The sequence below is a fragment of the Alligator sinensis genome, unplaced genomic scaffold, assembly GCF_000455745.1.
Source record: "Alligator sinensis unplaced genomic scaffold, ASM45574v1 scaffold1000_1, whole genome shotgun sequence".
In the NCBI taxonomy this organism is placed as follows: Eukaryota; Metazoa; Chordata; order Crocodylia; family Alligatoridae; genus Alligator; species Alligator sinensis.
This window is the reverse complement of record NW_005842478.1, coordinates 864,459-880,654: the sequence shown is the minus strand read 5'-3', so window position 1 is coordinate 880,654 and position 16,196 is coordinate 864,459. Positions and strand designations below refer to the sequence as shown.

The 16,196-nt window shown below is 45.3% G+C and overlaps 1 protein-coding gene across 1 annotated transcript in view; it reads left to right on the top strand.

The window, feature by feature from the left end:
- The window catches only part of SLC12A3 (solute carrier family 12 member 3), a 55,422-nt gene extending 40,996 nt beyond the window's left edge, over window positions 1-14,426 (top strand). The window contains 8 exon segments of the mRNA XM_006039503.1: window positions 1,391-1,479; window positions 4,316-4,393; window positions 4,894-4,995; window positions 7,306-7,417; window positions 9,868-9,954; window positions 10,085-10,220; window positions 11,921-11,988; window positions 14,285-14,426. Coding sequence (XP_006039565.1) covers window positions 1,391-1,479; window positions 4,316-4,393; window positions 4,894-4,995; window positions 7,306-7,417; window positions 9,868-9,954; window positions 10,085-10,220; window positions 11,921-11,988; window positions 14,285-14,426 — 814 coding nt within the window.
- The last annotated feature ends 1,770 nt before the right edge of the window (window positions 14,427-16,196 follow it).

Sequence of the window (16,196 nt, the reverse complement as noted above, 5' to 3'; positions counted from 1 at the left end):
GCCCAAGTCGAAGAGCTTTGAGCACGCTGCAGAGTGCCTCTGAAGTTATCTGACTTGCGGCTGCTGATTGATAGACTGATCACCTATCGATCTTTCTTCCCGTCGCCGAGCGCAACCCCAGACGTACCCCTTTCCCCGCCGGCTTCGAATTGTGGACGGATTAACTGGCTTGGGCCCCGCCAGCTGGAACAACTCGTGTGGTTGTTCCGACAACCGGACCACCTGCGTCGTGATTGCAAGCGGCGTGAGTAAAGTTGCAACCAATAAGTTGTGTCTGCCTCTCCATTCACCAGCCCGCCCTGACGTACGAGCGTAACTCGAGTCAGCCCTGGCCGTCCGAGACACCACTGTCCTTCACTATCTATCTTGCTGCCTTGCCTAATCCCGCTCATCCTCTCCAGCAACAGAGAGGATCCAGTGTGCAGTGGGAGCGGGGCAGTTCCATTACCTCAAGCATTCTGTGTCTGGCAGCCCATGATGGCTTGTGGAGATCCACAGGCTGTGAACATGCTTCCCTTGTGGAGAGGAAGCACAGTCACCGGGCAGGGGGAGCCTTTGCAGTCTGAGACCAAACTAGTTCTGGTGTTGCTCCATGGCTGGAGTGGAAAAGCTGGTCACCTAGTCTTTGTGCTGGGGATAATTCACTTGGTCACAGATTCTGCCAATTCATTTATTTGGATATTCTGGTTACTGGGAATTCCTCACTGGGACAGCTCAGAGGTCAGGCTAATTTGGTAGGCTGTACCTATAGTAACTTCATAGGCAAGTGTTAACCACTCCTTAATATGGGTGTCTTTTTCATGTGTTCTACTACCACAAACACAGACTTTTCCAGTATCCAGCACATAACTAGGCCCAGTCTGTAGCCCTTGTGGGGTCTCTCAGGGTATATAGTTCTTCCAGGAGCTGGTAGAGCAACAGCTGTTCCATGGCTGTTTCAACAGTCTTGTGTGGATGAGGCATTAGAATAGCTCCAATTCCACATGTTGTTTTTTTGACCTGCCAACTTTTCTTCAAAGGTGACTTACCTACACATGTCCAAGTTGAAAAACCCTTCATATTCCTGTCAGGAGGCATTTGGTTAGGTGAATTCTGACAAATGTGCGCACATCCTTTCCAGCTGTGTAGCTACCTGTGATTTTTTTAAAGCTGCTTCACTCTGGCTAGGAAGCTTTTTCCTGATTTTAGACAGGAAACAGCCAACCTGTGGCCTTGTAATGGATGCCTGGTGTCTTTGCCCAGTCAGAATTATTCCATTCTGCTTGTGACCTCTCTTCTACTATCTGTGAGATGGTCAGGATACTGAGTGAAATGGATGGCTTCTTTGCATCTCCTGTCATCCCATGCAATGCAACTGGGTCAGTATTAAACCTGCTTTCTTTCCTTCCAGTGATGCCTTTGACTTCAAGCATGGAGTGTGCTTAATGAGAACGAAGGAAGGGCTTAATATTTCCAGACTGATGCAGGCTCACAGGAAGTGTCTATTGCAGCTACACCTGCAGGTTTAGTGTCTATTGCAGCTACACCTGAAGCAGGAATTACACAAAAGTCTCCCAGGGGGATATGTTTAGATGCTTAGTCTTGAGGCCAGTCAGTTTGGGATGTGCACGCTAGCCCTTTAGTTGGACGGATGATTCAGTAAGTCAAACTGAATCAGCTTTGCAGATGAAGAGCATGGTTTCTATTGCTGTTCCTGACTTCCATGCAGACCTTTGACCGGCAATGGCCAGATTCCTTCTGCCTCCTGAAATTTCTTTCAGCACTTTGACTGAGCATGTGACTTCTCACCTCCTGCTCTTCATTAACTGTTACATGGCATTAACCTTCACAGCTAAGTGGTTCAAATCAGCCTGCCTGCATGGGTTTTCTTTTAAGCTAGGATGTCAAATATATGGCTTGTAGGCTGGAGCTGGGCCCCAGAACCCCACCATCGAACACCCAGTGCCGCCCCTGGGACTGGAGTTGACTCCCACATGGCATGTGGTTCACGCCAGACTGGCTCCCTGCACAGGGCCTGGGACACATGCCATGTACCATGGCTGCTCTGGCAGGCCTGGGGCCCATGAAGCATGCAGCACACCCCCCAGCTGGTCCGGGACATACACCACATGTGGTGCTCCTGGGCTTGTTTCGGATATGTGCCTGCTCCAGCCAGTCTGGGACGTGCTGTATACAGTGTCTCCCCAAGGCTCTCTGGGGTGGGTACCCCAAGCAACATGAGTGTCAGGCAGGCTGAAGCAGGTTCTGTATGCTGCACATATCCTGGACTGGCCTTGCACCTGCACTATGTGTGGTGCAGTTGCGGACTGGCTGGAGTAGGGACTGTGTGCGCTGAATTTGGCATGTGGGTAGGAGGGGGCCTGATCTGGCCTGTGGGGCCAGACTCACACCACTTATCTGGCTTGTGGGGCAAGGTGAGTTTGACACTCCTGTTTTAATCTATCACCACTGTGACAACTGAAAATTATGTCTGTGTGATAAAGGTGCTTGCTGAAGGCTCTATGAAGATTAGACCAAGTGTTTTTTTGTCATTTGTTCAGATATTAAGCTATATGTTGTTGCTAAGAGCCTAATTAAAGTCTAAGATGTAGTGAGGCCTTGTATGTAGTATAAAGTCTAGTAAATTTAGCAAAGCCTTATAGAAGTGATGGTAGGCCCTGTGGCATAGTTAAAATTAACCTTATCAGAAGAATGCAAGACTTGTATTGCTATTGGTCAGTCTAAGGACAGTTGAAGTAAAAAGAATCTGAATGGCTGTAAGTTATCAGCATAGCTCAGAAGTTATAAATTGGCTAGCACATAATCATTTAGAAGGAAGATACAGCTCTGTGACAGGAACTACAAATTAGCTGTTGACCTGGATTCAGTGGGCCCGTGGATCTCGAGGAGTCCAAGGGCTGAATGCCAGGGTTCTTCCCAGTACCTCTCAGACAGCGCTGATCGGGGACGCCTGACTTTGCTGAGCTTTGTAGAAAGAGAACTTGTCGTACATCAGGCGTCAGAGGGGACTGCCGATAAGTTGCTGATGCAAATTATTATCGTCTGTCATTATCAGTCTTAGTATACTACGTGTAGTTGTGTTTTTATTAAGTCAATAAACCTTTCTTACCTTTCTACCCCTGACCATACTCTCAATCCTGAACCCTCTGCAGGGAGCTGGGACACACCACATCCCCAACCAACAGTGAAAGGAAACAGACTGAGAAATTATTGTCATTCATTATGCAACTGATTCCTGAGGTGAAATGCAGCCTTACGCAGGGGGCTAGCACAGCACCAACTAAGAGTCACTCAAATGGTGCATGGGCAGTTCTGCACAGGGGCAAATTTCACCTGTAGTGAACAGCAGACCTACTTCATGTATGCACTTGAAATAATAGGGCTAAAATTATAAACACCCTGTATCTGGGTCCATTAAGGCAGTTTTCCTTAAGTGTTCCCAGGGATAACTGTTCTTCTTGTGTGGTTTAGTACCCGCTGAGGTGTTGGAGCTTAAAGCCCACTTCATGGAAATGGGAGGTTCCTCCCTAGCTTGCTCCTATGGCCATATGGCTGAGGGCGGGCGAAACTTGGGGGCATCTGAGCCCCAAGCCACCAGGCTTGGGACTGCATGTAGGATGTCTGCCAAAAGACTTTGGAAGTATCTGAAGCCTCTGGTAGGGATGCAGGATGTTTGCTGGTTTTAGGGCCACTTATGGTTCTGGATTGATTTAAGGATATGGACTTGATTTGACTGATTTGGCTTGGAACATGAAAAATTTCTTTAAAAAAAACAAAACAACTTGAAATAACAGAGATCCTTCTGCCTTTACAGAAGTGCATGTACCCATACACACACTATATGTGTATATGTGTATGTGTGTGTTTGTATAAATCTTCAAAGTGCACATGTGCTCCTGGTGCCAGCCAAAGCAGGCTTTATCTGTCCATCTGTCTGTGTATGGAAGCTAGCTTCTGTCTTCTGGAATTCACCACTGGGTAAAGGGTTGATACAAAATCCAGGGATCAAAGCAAGACTTTAGTGGTGCCTATTCCTTGTGCTTGCTGTCTGCAAAGGGCTGAATTTCCCTCAAGATCAGCTTGCAGATGAATTGAATGTTGCTTCTTGAGCTGTGAATATTTAAACTAAAGCTATGTGTTTCTGTTTAGTGTTGGTTAGAAAGCTAAAATTAAAATAAGTTTTAATTAATATTAGTTGAATGTCCTTAGGATTGAGCCATAATAATTTTCTAAATGAAGAGAAATGTCCACTGTGGTGTCTTTCATGAATATCTGATCCCCATTGACTTTATTCTCTTTGTTTCCTCTTTCATAGTTAACCCAGCATTTGATCCAAGAGAAGACCCCAAAGAGAATGGAACGAATGGCACAGCACCCACTGTAATGGGCACATGTCAGTGCTAATGAGGTTCATCTTTGTGATAGGAAAGGCTCATGCTACAGTGTGCAGTGAAAATTAATGATGATCTGACACACAGGGGGTCAACTAGTTGAATGGTCCTGGTTGCTAGTTACACATGGCCCTGGCTGCAAAATCCTGATCAGCACTTTCCTTAAGTGTGGAGTTCCCAGGTCTGGGAGCTGGGTTTGTCCTATTGTAGGTAAAGGTGCCAGCCAAACAGTAAGGTCAAGATCTGTTTTTTCTCCAAGGTTTGGGGACATTCAGATCAAGGCTTTTGGCTCAGCCATAGAGTTTGGCTGCTTTTAAGACAGACACTAGATTAACATTTAACATTTGCCAGACATGGCTCAGTTGTGATTTCAGTGTAGGCAGTGGGAATGTTTAAAGCTCTACATGAAAATGCCTGAAGAGCACTGAAAGGCTTTAGTGGTGCCTTTTTTGGTTCATATTCCAGGATATTTTCATGGTTTGGGTTCTTATTGACTTTCTAGTGGATCCAGAAGCCTTTGTAGCAGAAGAGCAAGCAAGCACCATCTTCCAAACTGAACAGGGCAAAAAGACCATTGACATCTACTGGCTCTTTGATGATGGAGGTAACTGTTGACTTTTAATTAATACACACCCAGAATGTACATACATTTGAAAGGGTTTCTCTTACCACTCTTTTCTCCCCTCCATTCAGTTCATGCATGTGACTGATTTTTTGAAGGCTCGGTCCCCTCACTGGTCTCAAGCCACAGTAGGACGATAGTCTCTTCTGCTCTGATAACTCCCTATGCATCCATTCCTCACCAGGATATTTGGGTCAAGGTCTACTCACTATTGTTCCTGCCCATTCATTTCTAACTTATTGCAGGGTGGAAGTCCTCAGCACTGCCCATGCAGTCATTGTCAGCCACTGCTTCTGGACTGCTGTTAAGTTCCATCAGATCCTTGGCCAATGTGACCTTGGCTAGGATATTCAAAGGAACCTCAGGGAGTTGGAGATACAGCTCTCATTGAGAATCAGCAGGATTTGGACACCTAATTCTCTTAGACATCTTTGAAAAACTTTCTTAGCAAAATCTTCCCTTTCCATGATAACAGGGCAGTAGTCTTTCCATGTAATGTTTTTCATATTATTCACAGTCATTTGAACCTCTTTTAGGTTGCCTTTCTAGTGCTAGTCTTCATGGTTTTCATTCACCCGACATGGTGTGACTGATTTTGTAGCAAGTGATGCTGAGGAATAATACTATTTGGAAATGCATTCATTTGTAACTGATGATTTTAGACATGCAGCTTCTTAGTCTTCAGGCACAAATGGAGTCTTCATTACTGAGGAACGTTGTTCATTGATGCCCATCATGTTATGTCTCTATGGCAAGTTAATTATAGGCTGTTGCAACATAATGAAGTGTTGTTGATACCAGAGAAAAAGCTTACTTTGTGTAAAGGTTGAATCTGATGCATTTTTCAGAGCTCTAGGTCTCTGAAGTTCCAGGGGTAAGAGTATGTTTTGCAAAATAAACACAAGTAAATGGTAGTTCAGTTAGTTGGTGCTCAGTTCCCCAAAACACCTGAGACCTAGAAGGCTTCCATTCTCCTTGCTCATATTAGTAACTGTGCTACTGAAAACAGATTTGCTGCTAACTGTTCCAGCTCATCTCTGAACCAGATCTTGTTCCCTTCAAACTGAAGCTTTCCTAAGTGGAGACAATGACATCCCTCTCACTGAAATGATTGTAGCCCAATAGAAAGTTGCTAAATGTAGCAGCAAACTGATTCAATGATTATGTTCTTATCCCTGCTGAGATTGAGAAACCTTCTCTGCATGGATTAGAGGCATGCCACAGAGGCATTGGATAGTTTGGGGTCTTTATTTTAACCTTCTGGATTGCTTAACCGAGTTTGATTCATGCAGTAATAACGAAGCTGGTCTTGGTCTAATTCTTCCTGGATGGGTGTCCTTCATCAAACTTCTCTGGTACTAATTGGCACTTTTACCAGCAGTCTGAACAGACACACAAAAGAATTGGCTGGACATGAAGACCAAGCTCTCCTTTGACCCCTTCAGCTCCAATTAGAATCACAGAATCATAGAAAAGCAGGTCTGGAAGGGACCTCAGGCGGCCATCTGGTCCAGCCCCCTGCTCAAGGCAGGATCTTCCTTGTCTAAATAATCTTAGACAAGTGTTTGTCTACCTTGTACCCTACCCTGTGCCCATTTTGTGGAAGACCAAAGCCCCCCGCCCCATCACTGAACTAGCCTTCTAGCAGTAAGGAACATTATTCTAATAGACCCATAGTAGGAATCTTCTGAGGAAAAAGACATTTCTGAGTAGAACACTTTCCTGTAAAGTGTTTATTTACACATGTCCCTTGTTGCCATAGTGTCTGACTGCCTTGAAATGTGCCTCTGAATTAGGTCAGAGCTATTACCCCCATTTTATAGAAAGTGAGCCAAGGCATAGCGAACTCAAGTGTCTTGCCCAAGTTCATAGCCAGGAATTGAATCCAGGATTTCAGAGTCCTAGAGTAGTATCTTAAATGCTAAATGATCTTTTCTCTCATTTTCCTGGTCTGTTTATAGAGTCTCCTTCAGGACAAATTAGGGCTGAAGCAGGATCCAAAGGGATACTCCATAAAAGGGAGAGAGAAATTCTTTTAAGAAAGGGGACCTGCTTTGCCTTCATTTCTGGGAATAACTGAAACAAGAAGATTAGACAGAATGACATGCTGGGGACTTTCAGAGCTAGAATGGAGAATACACTAGAAAATGTACCATGAGGAGCAACCTCTCATTGACAAGACAAGGGGCTGGTGAGCACTGAGGGTCATCTCCATCTCTGGGATTTAGAATACTAAATACATGCTTAGTCTCCAGACATAAGTGACAATCCCTGTGCTCTCCCCTGCGGCAGGTCTGACGCTCCTGCTTCTGTATCTTCTCAGTCACAAGAAGCGGTGGGGCAAGTGCAAAATCCGGGTGTTTGTTGGAGGGCATATCAACAGGATGGATGAAGAGAGGAAGGCATAAGTATTATAATGAGCAGTCATCAAACCTGTTCGTGCAGTCATCAAACCACTTCTGTTATGATTTTTCCAATCACAAATGGCCTGATCCATAGCCTGATAATATCAGCAAGAGTCTTCCTGTCAATTTCAGTGGATTTTGGATCCACACTTTGTATTCAGCCTAAACAGCTGTCATTTTAGATAATGGGACATAACAAATGAAAAAACAAAAGGCAAGTCTCCAGGAAGAGCTCAATCTACACATCTCTTCCATACCATGCTGCAGTAACCGAGCCCTGCAAAATGGCAAGCACTTTTGCAGACTCCAGACATGTCCAGGCAGGGCCTATAGAAAACAAAACCTGCTCTCTTTCCCATGGGTTGGGCTATTTTACAAATTTAATTTAGTCTTTGGAGAGTTAAAACACGAATATTTCTGTTGACCAAATGCTCTTGTCCTCAATTTAAGCAATTCAGAAGATTTTATTTTTCTTTAATCCTTTTTTACAATGATATTTTTGGCACGTAATATAGCATAGATCATCAGCTGGTGCAAAGCAGCAGAATTCTATTCTGGCCAATGTAGCTATGCTCAGGATGTGACTCCATGTGTATGTTTATTTTTTTCATTGTTCTTGAGTGGAGCTGAGAATAAAAAATGCAAATGTTTTACACAATGCTAAAAACACAGAAATTAAATTTCTAATAAGAGGCCTGACTTTGGTGAATCACAAGATTATGGAAAGTGAATATAGGGCTAGCAGCAGTAATTGGAGAAGTAGCTGGATGTTACTGTGCAGTCACTGCTCTAGAGGAAAAGTGATAATTTAGTAACCTCACTAAATAATCAATGGGTCAGAATAAGAAAAGTGGGACATTCCCCTCGTTAGTGCTGTGTTCTGATGTAGGGGTTTAGGTTGTAGCCATGTCGGTCTAAGGACATAGGCAGACAAGGTTCCTTGGGTGAATTTGATATCTTTTATTAGACCAACCCAAATAGTTGGAGAATAGTTATTAAGCAAGCTTTCGGGTTCAAAAACCCTTTGTCAGGCTCAGGAAGCTGCAGCAGTTGGTGTGCGCTCTTCCTGGATGGAACGAAAAGTAAACAAGCCAGGGGCTGGGCTGGGCTGGGCTGGGCTGGGCTGGGGAGGGGAGTCAGTTGCCGGGCAGATTATAATGTATCAAAAATCCAATGTCTATGTTTAGTCCATGATCTCTAGTATCCAGCAGGTTGATGAAATGGAGCTCATAGGCTCGTCTCGTTTCTTGTCATGGCACAACTCGCATACCACTGGTTATGACCTATCACCCATCCCTTGAACCTGTACGGAAAATCTGCAAAAAATTGCAACCCATACTAGAAAGAGACCCTATTCTTAAAAAGATCTTCCCAGAACCACCCATCCTAGCCTTCAAACAAGCACCGAACCTCGCCAACCTCATCACCAGAAGCAAACTTCCTCAAGCCAGAACACACCAAAAGGAATACCTCATCCAATGCACTAAATGCCCTGATGGAAGATACGTAGGAGAGACCAAACAACAACTGTACACCAGAATGAATGCACACCGGAAATCCATCAAAGACAGAAACACCCAATTGCCGGTGGGGGCACGTTTCTCACAGGAGGGCCACTCTCTCTCCAATCTCTCAGTCCTGATCCTCAAGGGAAATTTACACAACACATCCCAGAGACGAGCGAGCCTATGAGCTCCATTTCATCAACCTGCTGGATACTAGAGATCATGGACTAAACATAGACATTGGATTTTTGATACATTATAATCTGCCTGGCAACTGACTCCCCAGCCCAGCCCAGCCCCTGGCTTCTTTACTTTTCATTCCATCCAGGAAGAGCACACACTGACTGCTGCAGCTTCCTGAGCCTGACAAAGGGTTTTTGAACCCGAAAGCTTGCTTAATAACTATTCTCCAACTATTTGGGTTGGTCTAATAAAAGATATCAAATTCACCCAAGGAACCTTGTGTTCTGATGTATTGTGTTGACCATGACCCTAATAACACTACCTAGAAAAGTCTCTTGACTGAACTTCAATAGACCACTGAACAGAAAAGAGTAGTAGATGCTAGGCCCAGTGTTTACAGGCTGGGTCTGTAAGATGTTGAAAGCTATTTGTGATAGTAATGCCAAGCTCTTATGCAGCCCTTCTTATCAGAAGATCTCTAAGGGCTTTACAGAGGGGACCAGTATCATTATCTTTAGCTTTCAGATGTGGAAAGGAGGCACTGAGAAGTGAAATAATTTGTCCAAGATCACCAGTGGACCAGCAGTGGCAGAAGTGGGAGTAGATCTCAGATTCCCTGAGTCCCTGCTGAGGCCTCACTACACCCCTTGACTCTTAGTAGATTTTTGGATGACTGAGAAAGTTTCAGAAGCTGTCAGTAAATAAGGAGGAAGAATAAGAAGACCACATTAAAATTAAGGTCTCTTTTTTTTGCCTTCCAGAATCATCTTTCTGTTGACCAAATTCCGACTTGGGTTCCATGAGATGCACATCCTGCCAGACATCAATCAGAAGCCACACCCTGAAGAGTATGTCATTGCCCTTCCATGTTCTATTTCACCGTCGAGGTGTGACAGGGGTGTGTGCATTTGTGGCATCACTGTGTGTGTTGAACCAAAAGCAAGCTCCAGTCCCATGATGCCATTTACCTCTTTGCAGCATCCGGAGATTTGAGGAGCTGATCGCCCCTTTCAGGCTCAATGATGGTTTTAAAGATGAGGTGGCAGTGAATGACATGAGGCAGGACTGCCCTTGGAAGATTTCTGACGAGGAGGTTAATAAGAACAGAGTGAAAGTAGGAACATTCCAGCCACTGCTCCTACTGCAACTGCTTTCCCCAGCCTGGGGCACTGAAATGCTTGGGAATCCTTGTACAGAAAACTCTCAACCTCCTGCATGATTTCTATCTCCTAGGGAGGCTATGAGGAAGGCCAAGGGGAAATGGGTGTGATATCACCATAGGCATCAGTCAGCAGTGATGAGCTCTTATTTTCAGGGACTGCAATCAGACCAGAATCAACAGAGCTGCCAAGCCCCTCTCATGTTCATCAATCCTGTAGGGGAGAGCCACACCCTGACTCAGGGAATTTTCCCATAGCATCTTCACCATTTCCCTCTGTGACGCTTGCACCCTGCTTGTGCTATAGAAGCTGCACCTTCACACTGTTTATGGGGAACAGACTTGTAATCAATCAATGTGAGCCCTTAATTGAGTCCCACTGGAGGACTGTGCAGTGAGAAGGACCATGGTAACATGGTGTAAGCAGGAAAATCTCCTTGCTTTCAGGAAATCTGTGCAGTTCTGGTCCTGCTAGATGCTTAACAGTGCCTGTAAGTCACTGAACATGCTCCTTTCCTACAGAAAGGACAAGAAGTCAATAGGTTTCATCATCTCAAGGAGCGGACCCTGTCAGGATTGACCGGGCAGTCACTTAGTGAGTTACCGGAAGCAGGCTGGGGTCACACTAGGTATCTCTTGTAGTCCAAGTCATCTGGCCAAGGGCTGAGGTGGTACCATATTCAGGGCAGGTGGTAGATCGGAGCTGGGGGGGTCCAAACAAGGCAGGGGCAGGGACTTTGGCAAGGCTGGAATCAGGCAGAATGAAAAAGGAACAAGGCAGCAGTGAGGCAAGAGTCAGGCAGGAGCAAGTCAGAGGTCCAGGAAGCACACACGAGTGATATTTCTGGGACAAGTCCCACAGGAAATAGGAGGTGTTTTATAGCCCCTCAGTCAGGGACTTGCAGTTCCTATAGTTTCCCCCTGGTTGCCTTGTTCCTCACCAGTGTCCTCATGGGAGGGACCAGGCTGGGCTGGGGCTAGTGTCTGACCTGCTGCCTGGTGGTGCTGAGGACTTAGCCTCTGCCTGCTGGCTCAGATTCTCTAGGTTCAAATCCTTGTGGTCCTAATGGGCCCTGTGTGACCTGGGGGCCACCAGGGCTCATGCCTGGATGCACTGATGTCCACAGAAGTGCTGCCATTCTTCAACACAGACTTTTACAAACAGTATTGCTATGAATAGCAGAATAGGCTACAAATATGTTTCAGTCTGCTGATTCAATAGGTGAAACGGTAAGGTAAGGACTGAAGGGGAATGAAAGAACTGTCAACAGGGATAAAAGAAGGTGGTATGTTCAGCTGGAGAAAGACATTTAGAAGAAGAGGTGGGCTGATGTGAGGCAGCATCAGTACTGGCAGGTACTTTGGCATCTCTACCAACAAGCATAACCAAGATAAGATTGCTGCTCACCTGTAGCTGAATAACTGTAGGACAGTTCTAAATTTCAAAGATCTTCCCATCTTTTGGCAAACTGCTACAGATCTGCTATGTATCCCAGGGGCCTGATTCCAAACCCACAGAAATCAACAGAATGGCTCCCACTGATTTCTCAGGGTGTTGCATTGGATCTGCATGGGAGGAAAGTGCATGTACAGTCCAGGTGAACCTGGCTGGAGTAATTTTGTGCTGTTGTAAATTCTTCCTCTTTGCTCCTTAGTCTCTTTGCCAAGTGAGACTCAATGAGATCTTGCTGGATTAGTCCCAGGATGCAGCTCTCATAGCCATGTAAGTAACAGTAGTCCCAAAAATTGAGCAGCAAGATTCCCTGGAGCCATATTGAATCTGACTTGAATATGATCCTCTGAAGAAAATCGGTTTTTATATAGTTTCTTTCTCTTCTGAGATATTTTCCAAAGGAAATAGTCCCTTTAGTGTTTTCCCTTCCACATAGTGTCTACTACCTGGACACTAATTTGTCTTCTATAAAAGGTGCCCCCTTTCCCTGCAGTCTCCCCAGAGGATCCTTTACAAAAATACCACGGTATTCTAGAATGATATAATGATGCTGGTATAAGATATAGGTCACAGGACCATTGATGTAGCATATTGCCATAAACTTTAGATATTTTTGTACATTAAAAGATAAAAACAGTAGTCTGGAGCCAAGCCTAATTGTGCAAACTGGCTTATCTAACAGGTTATCAAATAGCTTATCTAGCAGTATAATTGGCAAGTAGAGGGCCAGATATTCTGTTGTTCCCAGAGGGGAGGAGAGACCATCAAGACCAGCTCCTTGGTTATTAGGCTGGCTCCACATGACCACAGTTCTAGCAGAATTTTAGAGTAGCCTTGAGGCTGCTCTGAACTATCCCAGTTTGTAATGGTTAATAAGGAGCCAGCTTCCAGTTGGGAATAGGTGACATGTACATTCAAGATTGCATCAACATATACCAACTGTGTACAATGTAGCACCATACACAGGGTCCTACTTTCTCTTCAGTATCTACAGTCATGCAGATAACTATGATTTTTAACATGCACATCAGTTGCATAACTCCTGCCAGGGTGGTGTGAGGGGACTGTGTAGGAGCAAACTATTCCAGGCTTTGCCAGAGGATTGCCACATGCTAAAAGAACTCCCAGATGGGGAAGGGTGCCCACTCTGGTTCTTGTTTCACCTCTGAAGTGATGCAAAAGGGCTGGGAGTTGGCCCATAACGAGAATCTGGCCCATAATGTCTGCCATGTGCAGCGTTGGAAGATGCATTTCCAGGGCCATCAAGAAACAAGCAGGCACCTGCATCAGTGGTCGCTCAGGCAGTCTTTCACTGAAACCACTTCTCCAGTACTCCAGGCATCAGTAGTCCTGAGTCTGACCCAGGATGCTCAGAGCTGCTGGTATCCAAGCAGTGAGCAGACTCTCCTGCCTTCAGGAAACTTCCTTTTGATTTTTGGTGCACTGATTTTTAGAGCTCTCATCTGACAGCATGAAACCCTCCCCACAGCTTATATTTTTGTGCCACCTCGCAGCCACATGTGGAACCACAGATTCATTTTAAGCTTGCCACTCAGTGTCCATTACAAGCTCCTATTTTCAGGTGTGTGTATAAAGGTCAAGTGCAGCCACTCTTCCCTGCAGAGTGGCTAAGGACTGCCCATTATCTTATCCATTGATGCTGCAGAACAACAGGCAACATGTTCCCCACTTCCAGAGATGTGTCCCTGGCAATCTCTGGGGTTCCCAATCAGCTGACTGGTGGCCCCAGCCCTGGGACCACACCAAAGTGTCCTAGCTTTCCCCACTTCCAGAGATGCTCCCCTGGCAATCTCTGGGGTGAGTCTCCGGAAGAGGGGAACCCCGACTCTTTTTCCAGAGACAACCCCCAGAGATTGCTGGGGGTGCATCTTTGGAAGTGAGGAAAGCTGGGCCTGATTCTGCATAGGAATTCATGCGGTGCACATGACCAAGCCCCTCAAGCCCTAGAAGCCCCTGTCCAGGGTAGCAGGAGAATGTGGGCAGGTCCAAGTTGCCTGTGCTCTCCTGCTACAAAGCAAATGGCAGTCTGCTGCAATAAAGTAGCACAGTATATTATTACTTACTGGTAACAACCTGGATTAGCAGCTGTCTGATGTAAATATAGAGGGAGACCAAATAAAAACCAGGGGACAAAAAAAGCAGGGATTGGGAAAAGGGAGCTGCACTGGAGAGGTGCTTTGAGAGAGAGAGAATATGCTGGACAGCTGGAAGAAAAGACTGAGAAAAAGAGACAAGGGAGGGAAGAGACAGAACTAGGAAGGTATGGAGCAGAATTGGTCAAAGCTACACACAACCCAGCTTAATTCTAACATCTTCTGTCTTTTGAGTGCTTGAATTTGGAAACTTCATAGTGTTCTCTAGTGTTCTTTTAAAAATGTTGGGGTGTCTGCTTTTCTTGTTACCTGTGAATGCATGTACCCTCTGCAAAGAGGGACTAATGATGATCCAGGGCAAAAATTAGATGCAGTGTTGTTAGGTTTTCCCCCTGCTCCTTCCCTTCTTTAATCTTTCATCTTATCTCTCTCATTTTTCTTCTCTTTTCCAGAGCCTTGCCCATAGCCAGGAAAGGTCGATATCCCAGCTCTCTCTACATGGCCTGGCTAGAAACCCTCTCACAAGACCTGAGACCCCCAGTTATTCTAATCAGAGGAAACCAAGATAATGTCCTGACTTTCTACTGTCAATAAAATTGAATGAATTCATGCTGGCATGGGCTGTGAATTTTTCAGAGCATTCTTTGACCTTGGTGTGAACTCTCCTGGTTTTTCAGGATGGTAACCACTGGTCAAAACAAACTCTCCCAGTTTCAACTGCTAGTATTCTGTGGTAATGGATTGCTGATGGGGAATGACTAATACTGGGTTATATCTGCTGCTTCCCCCTTCTGATATGAGGACAGTGTTGAACTTCCTTCCAGTCGATCCCAGCCTTTTCACCTGCAGGTGTCACCTTGATACCATACCTTTTCCACTGTGACATAGTGGAGTGACGTGTTCCTGAGATCTCTAATGTAAATTCCTGAGATTTTCAAAGCTGCCTAAGGGATTTGGGCACCCAAATTAATTGGCATTCTATATCCCTCCCCAAATCTCAGCCTTTATTTTTTTGACAGCTCACCCATTATTTCAATCAGAATATAATTGTTGGGAGGTTAGAAGCTCTGCTTAGACTGTGCCTCCACTGTACTCCTAGATGGGTTCACCACATACATAGATTTACTTAAACTAGATTAAACCTAGCTAGGTTACCAATAGGCAGTTTACCACAGACTAGCCATCCCTGTAAGGGCACATGGTCCAGGGCAGGCTTGTACAGCCCACATGGGAGCCTCTGAGGCTATGTCTTCACTGCTATTGATATCACAGCATTGGTGAAATTAGAGCCAGCTCAGGTGCACAGTCATCATGCTTCCCAGCTGCAGGATGGATTGGACTGGGGAAGATCACTAGAGACCTTAGCCCTCATCAGAGAGCAGCTGCATGTCTTGTTTTGTTACTGAAGGAAAGAGGGGCTGGGGTGGCATGGGCACTAAGGTGTATGGCTGATTGCTCAGAGGTCACATGTTTGAGACCATTGCAGTAGTGCTCACAACATGGCCTGTCAGATTCCAACACATCTGAAAATTCTGCTAAATACCTTGTCATAAGGACACAAAAAAGGAAAGGAAAGGACTGGGGGGAGGAAGGGAAAAAAAAAAACACAAGGAAGAAGAAATCTGAATGGGGTTGGGGAAAAGGGAAAGACAGCCAGCACTGGGCACCACTTACTGCAGCACTATCAAGCATTGCAGAATTAATGGCATCTTTTGTACCACCATCATGCATTGCTGGAGGCAGAGCCTGTGCCTCCTTTATTCCATGACGGAGCAGTACTGTCAAGAATGTTAACTGTGGAATCTTCCCAACACACACAAGTCAGTAAAACTGATTTTAATATTAAAATGGAGGCAACTGAGGCAGAGAACTCAAGTGCATTGTCTAAGGTCAAACAGAGCATCCATAGCAGAGTCACATTTAAGAGCCTTGGACCCCAACTCCCAGCCATTTCATTGGTCTGGCAGGCCCTGCTGCCTCCCTCATTATTGCAGCCGTTGTACAGCTGGGCGAGCCCAGAGCTGAACTGTAATTAACTGCTCAAGGTCACAGAGCAATTCAGCAGCAGAGCTCAGGTTTCTGACGCCTGTCTGTTTCCCTCAGGTTGCCAAAGCCTAGACCATCTTGACCTTGGCCTCAGGTTTTGATTTTCCTGACTCCTGGTGGATTGCTTTCAGCTTGGTGACATGTGCAATTCAAATTGACATTTCTCCAGTGTTGAGGCTGAGGATGTCTCTTTCCATCCAGATGTGCTTGTATAAACGTATTCCTGATGCAGGACATCCTTTTCACTTCAGTCTTTCAAAGAAATGACAGATAGAGACAACCAGAGGAAAGGTGCTGGTTTTAGTGCTGACAGCAGGA